Source organism: Coturnix japonica (genome assembly GCF_001577835.2).
Source record: "Coturnix japonica isolate 7356 chromosome 1 unlocalized genomic scaffold, Coturnix japonica 2.1 chr1random1052, whole genome shotgun sequence".
NCBI classification, from domain to species: domain Eukaryota; kingdom Metazoa; phylum Chordata; class Aves; order Galliformes; family Phasianidae; genus Coturnix; species Coturnix japonica.
The window spans coordinates 501-8,429 of NW_015438972.1; the positions used below are offsets into that span (position 1 = coordinate 501).

The 7,929-nt window shown below is 37.7% G+C and overlaps 1 protein-coding gene across 1 annotated transcript; it reads left to right on the top strand.

Annotated features, from left to right (window-relative positions):
* Positions 1-1,540: 1,540 nt before the first annotated feature.
* On the top strand, positions 1,541-7,712 carry LOC107306752 (ras-related protein Rab-39A-like). The gene is made up of 2 exons (XM_015850097.2): positions 1,541-1,758; positions 4,310-7,712. The coding sequence occupies exons 1-2, from the start codon at positions 1,541-1,543 to the stop codon at positions 4,734-4,736; spliced, it is 645 nt and encodes a 214-aa protein (XP_015705583.2). The 3' UTR covers positions 4,737-7,712.
* The last annotated feature ends 217 nt before the right edge of the window (positions 7,713-7,929 follow it).

Below are 7,929 nucleotides of genomic sequence, written 5' to 3' on the forward strand. Positions count from 1 at the left end.
GGGATTCACCCTGTTTGTTTTCTTTTGAGGGAGGTTAGCTGTCATTTAGAGCAGCCCACTGCTCTGGCTGTGTGTCACATTGTCTGCTTTGCTGTGATTTGTTTGTTTGTTCACATTTTTAAATCCAACACAATTAATTTAAAGAATGGAACTGAGTTTACGAGGCAGTGCTGCAAGGAGTTTGTTTCAGGAAATTAGAGACAGACCATTATGGGGATACTTCAGTTAAATTAACTGACTTCTTAGTAGACCATTATATTAACTAGGTACAGTCTGTTTCTAAAACATCCCTTGAAAACAAAATTATCCTTTTTCTTCTGAGGAAGCTGCATGTATTTTCAAACTTACTGCCATTGCAGCGTAGTCTTTAGTCCTGGAATAAAAGTCATTCAAAATTAGATAAAGCTTTTAGAAGAAGTTTGGTTCGTCTGGTAAAGATCAGAAAGATCACAGTGAGGAGAAACACTGTGACTGAGTTGAAGTCATCCTGAAGTCATAGACTGAAATGATTAATAAACCTTCTAATTGATTTTCAGAAACTAAATTGCTCGGTGGCCATCTGAACTTAACAGTGGCACAGGAGTGCTGTTCCAAGTTACAAGGCATTGTAACCTATATGTTATGTACAAGTGGGGGGTGTAATAAAACAAGAATTACCTTTTCAGTAGTGCTTGTATTGATTTTTGTACCTATCAGAAAAAGATGATATAATTCATTAGGTATTTGACGTGGACTGTAGCACACCCATCATGAACAGGTCAGTGCAATGCAAGGAGTGTGCAGCCACACAAATCTCCATTCAGCTCTACAGAGCAGGAGAGCTGTTTCCCTTCACTTAGTGCAACCACAGGAAGAAGGCAGGCTCCCTTCTGAAACAATATCAGCTTGCTCCTCTGACAAAGGCACATACAAACAGGCTGGTTTGGGCGCATCCATTAACTACAGCTTTAAGAAGGGAGGGTTCAGAGTCTCTCTGATAGAGAAGCAGGGAGAAAAGGCAGCAGTGTCAGGCTCAAAGCTGCAGAAGAAAAACAAAGTGCTTTAGGCAGAAAGATAAGACACGTGAATAAAGGCAGATGCAGGGCTGGGCTGAAGGGTTCAGTCTACTTTCAATCAAAGTCACAGGCAGATTTGCGAGGTTCCTAGTACACATTAGTTCTGCTTCCCATTTCCAACCAGGATCTCCTCTGAAAGGTCTGCAAGAAGGGCATGCAGACATCATTGCCATCTTCCCCATTTTAGAAGGAAGGCTGCTATTTCATCATTACTTTTTCATCCTGATCCCACCCTGTCCCAAGCCAAAGGCTTTCAGTCTGCTAAAGGAAATACTTTCCTCTCCCTTCCTTTCCACAGACAATGAATTATGGTGCTGCCAGTAACACAATGCTAGTTTTCCACAGTGCTAGTTTTAAGACAATTAATTAGCTGAATCAAAGTGTTCTGTACATGGGAAGATATTATTTCTGGAATAATTTAGGATCTGTATGAAATAATTGCAGCAATGGAAATTTGAATGTCCTTTATGTGTAAGCTGGATAACATGAATCTTTGCCTATCACCAGCTCCTCATCCTGACCTGAAGAACTTGCAGGACTATGAAGTTTATTCTTCTCCTAAGAAAATGATGAATAATGGAGTTAAAACCTTCTGCTTGCTGTTAGAATCTGATCTCGCAGCATTTACCGAAGAGCATAATGATGTCAGTGGATTTTCTGCTTGTGAAAGAACACAGAGAGGGCCAGTCTGGTTTTGTCTAAGGTCTGTGCTTGGTATCTTGTCTCTGATAGAGTCTTTGAATTCTCCAGAGTGCTCTGCTAGACTGTAGTCAATTTGAGGGATTTCCTGAGTGATGCAGTTTGTCTATTTACTAAACCCCATCAGCCTCTTGTTCAGTGCTTGTTCAGTCTGCTGTGGAATACAGACAGCCTCTTTGCATTCAGAACATCTCTCCCAAGCAGATCTACAAGGCGACCAGCTGCTGCTTGGAGAGCCCTTTTGTTTGTTTGTTTGTTTGTTTTGAATCTGACTCAGTTATATTTGGCAGCCCTGGGCTCTTGTACTTGAAGGTTAACTGTGGATATTTATCTTCTCTGTCTGGAGCACTCATGGTTTTGTATACCTCTGTCATATCTCCATCAAGTTTTCTCTTTTCTAGTCTGCAGCATTGTAGCCAACTCAGAAATCATGCTTCCTGGTCTTTATGACCATTTTATTATTTATGCTATTGGGGAAAAGTGCCTTGTATTGAAGGCTTTTCTCTTTCAGCTGCAAGATAAAGTTTGCTGAGGAATGCCTTTTTAAAAGCTACTAGGGCTAGATAGCACTTATTTGCCTGGTTGCTGGAGTGAGATCTGGATGGTTGCATTAGGAAAGTTCCTTTCACAAGGTCTAAAGACACAGAATGATCACAGCCATCCAAGCAGGACATTATCCAGGATAACAATGGGGGAAATGATGGCGCTGGGAAAGAAGCTGAAGCCAACCCTGCTTTGAGAGGCTTCTGCCACTTGAAGAGCACAGCCTGGAATCACCTCCTGGGATCAGAGGTGAAAAAGGGAATGAAGAATATTATCCTTGTTTGTGAAGGAGCATCAGTGCCTATATCTATAGCACTTATAAAACGCGATTATCAACTTCTTAGATGAGTTCAGCTCCTTCTTTGCAGTGATCCAAACCATATCCCATTTTTGTCATGCGTTTCTGCTCCAAAACCACTTGAGTTATTTTGATTTACTCATCTATGCCAAAAAATAAAATAAATAAAGAAAGAAAAATTAAAAAGAAGAAAAGAAAAAGAACACCAACAAAAACCAATTAAGAAAACCTGAAACTGATCTTTGTGGTATCTTTACTCAATACTTCACAAAATACCCTTTATTTATGGTTACTTTTCATATCCAGGCTGTTTGAATCAATGGGAGGGTAAGCTCACATTCAAACCCTTTCCAGACATACTCTATGAACCATTGCTGGGAATGCAGAAAAGATCTTTCTGAAATGTCTGGAAAACAAACCGCTCCCTGTCATCTAAATAAGACAATTTCAGATGCAGTTTTCTGTGACTAAATGAAGTTATGCAGAGAAATCTAAGCCTTATCTATCTTTACGCTCACCTCTCTGTAATGCGACCACTGCTCCTAATTATACTTCAGTGTTCGAATTGTTAGAAAGCGTGACATGAAATGTGATTAACTGAAAATCAGAGGGAGCTCCTTTAATGGAAGATATTTGTTGTATTCAAAATGTTCTGAAGCTGCAATTTCTCCTTACTCGTATGATAAAATATAGTTAATTCTTGACTGTTAGGATAGATTTTCTGTCTCATTTCAGTTGGAAAAATGCTCCATGTTTATGTAACTAATGTTTGTGTCCAGTCCTATGCAGGCCAATCACTACCTTTAAAATGTCTCTTCTCACCTTTTCCATCCTGCCTCCCTGCTAAGACGATTAGAGACCTAAAATCTTTATTATCATTATTATTATTCTCCTTCTGGAACATATTCAAAATCTTTTCAGAGGAAGGATCTCCTTCCAAAATTAATTCTAGTGAATGGTCTGGAACACAGTGAGCTGAAGAATAGAAAACGTCACTACTCTTGGGAGTTTTGTGCCAAAAAAGTAAATGCAATGAATGAAGAGCTTTTCAACCTCCATATGAAAGATCTGCTGGAAGGAGAATTTGTTTTGTCCATGCTGTAACAAGTGTGTGCCCAGCGCAGCCAATTTCGTGTAGTGCTGCTGAGAGCATTTCTTAGCATGTTACCCCATGACCTCTGCAAGCACAAATAATAGGGATTATCAGTATCTTGTGGTCAGTCAGTTTGTCCATAAGGAACACAAAAGGATTCAGGTTTCTGGACATTGGCCTGTGTATTTTGTATTAGAACAAAGTTAAATGAATGTTTGTGTGAAACTGAATGGGACGGAGTTTAAAGCTAACAAGCATTTGACAAACTATCTGTAAGTATTATTTTGTGAACACATGCAACAGTTTGCTAACAACATGTGTTCTCAAAATACTCAGCGTTCAAAATTGGCACTAGAAATGTTCACTTCAAGAACGTTTAGAAATACAATTTTTTTAATTTTTTTTTGAAATATGAATTCTTTTGAATATAAGAAAAAATGAAAAACAAGCATTTACATATGGGGGAGTTAAAAAATTCCAATTAATTTCAAAAAAGCAAAGATATTTATTAACTTACAGAGACTTTAAAGAAACCACTCCATGGAAAAGCATCCTGTTCACAAATAAAGTGAAGATGTATTTTAATTTTCCTTTTTTTGTCTCCTGTTCTTTTCTTTGCAGATCAATAACACGATCTTACTATCGCAATTCTGTTGGCGGCTTGCTGGTCTTTGACATCACAAATCGACGATCTTTTGAACATGTGAAAGACTGGCTGGAAGAAGCAAAAATGCACGTACAGCCCTTTCAGATTGTATTTCTGTTAGTAGGACATAAATGTGACTTAGTGTCACAGCGTGAGGTGACAAGAGAAGAAGCAGAAAAACTGTCGTCTGACTGTGGTATGAAATACATAGAAACCTCAGCAAAAGATGCCACGAATGTCGAAGAGTCTTTTACAATCCTTACACGAGACATCTATGAACTTGTAAAAAAAGGAGAGATCACAATACAAGATGGATGGGAAGGTGTTAAGAGTGGCTTTGTTCCAAATGTTGTACATTCATCAGAGGAAGCTGTAAAGCCCAGAAGACAGTGCGTCTGCTGAGTTTGTAGCATGCCAAAGAACACATCAAGTGTTCGGAAGATGATGCCATCCTAAAACCAGAATAATAATTCTGAAACAATGTTAGATCATGACATAGCTCAATCACAGAATGGTAACTTGCTTTTGTATCCTTCTGCCTATTTCATAACTCCATAACATTTTAAGGTTTTGTTTTGCTTTGTTTCTTTTAGAGAGTACAATAACTTGTGTGGTCTTCAGGAAAAGAAATATTGCTAAAGGAAACATTAATCCTACAGCAAGACGCATTGAAAGTGCAATAGTCATTAAGACAACATCCTCTCTTGGGCTCTGTATTTTGAATACAGTTTAAAATCAGGCCTTGTTAGCTGAGGATGAGACAAGCTTTATACTTGCATTCATTCTGCCTTAGTTTTGGACAGGAAAATATCATACCTTATACTTTTTTAGTGTAATTCTTTACTCAAGTGCAGCACTGCTTATCAACATTAAAGTTTAGTGCATTGTAGAATTTCATAAGAACAGTAACTTAATAAAGCAAGCTGAAAGAATGTTCCAATAGCAAACACTTTTGATATGACTGAATACAAGCCTTACTAAAGAAAAAGAATGTTTTAGAAAAGGTGATCTATTTGTATATTGAAAAGGGGAATAGAAGCAATGAAATTTAACAATGAAATTTATTATTGAATATTTTCTGAACTTCCAATGAAACAAAATGTTCCATTGTTCACATACGATCCGGCTGCTTTTTGAGTCCTGTACAAAACAGGTTACCCAGCTACCTGAGTTCCATTTTGGAAGCCAAATCCTCAGCTGGATTGTGATCACAGCCACACCGATACCTAAAGAATTATATTAATTTACACAAGTAAGTTCCATATTAGCTTTAAAAAATAGAACTACTTCGATCTAGAAGTAAAAATAAATGTTAAAGTGCTGCAACCCGTAGGGTTCCAGGGTCTGAATTCTAGCAAAATAAGGATTAGTTTGGTCTCAGCCAGTAAATGTAAATAAAGGTTTTAAAGCCAAAACTATCAGAGTGTTTGAAGAGGAAAGGATTTCTAAGTTAATACTTGGCTACAAACAGTAAAGCTGGAGAAGCACTGTTCTAAGACAGCAACACACAGTAGCTTTTAATAACAATAATAATAGGAAAAATCTGTGGTTGTGTAGCATTTTACTGAGCTTGAGGTCATCTTCCTACTACTTCTCTGAACATAACTTACAATAGCTTTACACAAACTATGCCCTATATGTGTAACACTTAAATACCAAATAAGTCTATGTCTTTTTTATCTCTAGCACTATAATAAGATGACTCGATCTCCAGAGTTGATAAGCACCCACAGTTTATCTGGGCATACTCATAACCTCTGAACATTAAGTCAGTTATCTTCATATAAAGATATATCAGGCTACAGTTCTCTGTTTTTTGACACCAGAGAACAAGTTTATCTAGTCTTAATTATGTCTTCAACAAACACAGAATCAGTTTTCCTTCAGATTACTTTTGCAATCCTTTTGTAAATATGCCACGACACTAATACAGGTTGTTTGATTCCAGTTAATTTATTCATTTAGGGCCACTAAAATTACTGACTTCAAAAGGAACTGAAAGGTTAATTTTTCAATAGCCTGAGTCTCACTTGCACTGAGGCCCAGTTATACTGTCATGGAAGGGTACAGAGGCCTTAATATAAACAGGAATCAGCCTTAATTCATTAGCAATTAAAACAGTTAGCTTATTCTAGTCACAGCACGCCACAGAGTAATTGCTGTCAGTCTGATTCTCTATTAAACTACACTTTTTAGTCATTTACACCAGTTCCATTTTGATTTGAGGGCAGTTCAGGCACTCTTTGAGTAAATGTAAATGACTACAGGTGCCAAAAGCGAGTGAAGAATCAGGCTGTATGCATTTGATACTGATCACCCTATTATTCTAGGCCTGTGTTGTGTGTCTCAAAAGATTTTTTAGTTGCTTAAAAATAGAGAAAGGACCAATGAATAAATCGGAGGGTTAGGAGTCAATAGAGCCAAAGTTTACTTCTGGGTCACTGTGTGTTTCTGAGCAAGGCATTTTAAGTCTGCTGTGCCTCATCAGTATCTCAAACATTGAGATAATTGTTCTTCCTGGCATTCACAAGGACCTTTGAGTACCAATCTGACTGTGTGATCTCTGGTCTGGGCTCTTTTCCATCTGTGATAGCTGTCGTAGAGTGTTCAGCACCATGGGATGTGGATATCGCTTTTTTCTGCCATACCAAAAACAATCAGAGATGCACACAGCTCTATAACTACCAGGTATCGCTATTGTTACAAATCGACATTTCACGTTACTTTCATGTTAAAATCTTTAAACTTTTCTTCCTGAATACTCTGAGCTTTTTTTTTTTTTATTTTATTTTCTGTGTGAAAAAATATCTGTGTGTGTGGGGCTGGCAGGGAAAGGACTGGGAGGAGAGGTAAGGGGATAGGGGGTATGCACAGAGAAATAACAGTCATCAGAACGAAGCCTTAATGATCTCAGCTGTGAATGTTGAACCTGTAGTGTCACACTTACTGCAGTGGGAGTAGAATTTTAACCAGATTCAACTGTGTAAGGAGCTGGTGTTGCCAATGCAGCAAGAAAAGAAATTCACTGCTTTTTAAAGTACTGTGCACACAGTTGTCTTATTTGTAATTCCTAAAGATGTAGATTAATGTGTACATTCAAATGTTGTCTATCCTGATGGTGTATTAAACCAACACTGCGCCTTCTCACTACACATTGCACTTAATGAAAATGTCTGATAAACGGGTTACATGCTGAAATATGTTGTTTTGCATTCATAGGCTTTGCAATAACTATGTAAGTAACTGCTTGAATATGCTGTAGAAGAGATAATAGTTCAGTGCATTGCTTTATTTTTTCCCTCGAGGAAGGAACAAAATGATGCTTCCTGTTAATACCAGAATGAAATTTCCAGAAATTAAAGAAATCTCTTTTGGCAACCAGGCTAAGACACAGAAAATATTAACAACAAAACCCTTTTACAAACTGAAGTTTGGTAAATTCAGTTAGGAAAAGCCTCTTAAAATAGGAACCTGTTTGTTTTTGGATTCACAGACCCAGCAGGGGAATGGGTATAATATTATATACTGTTTTTATCTCCTCGAATGTTCAGCTTCATTGCTTTCAGTTTGATGAAGAAGGCTTCCTCTGCTCATT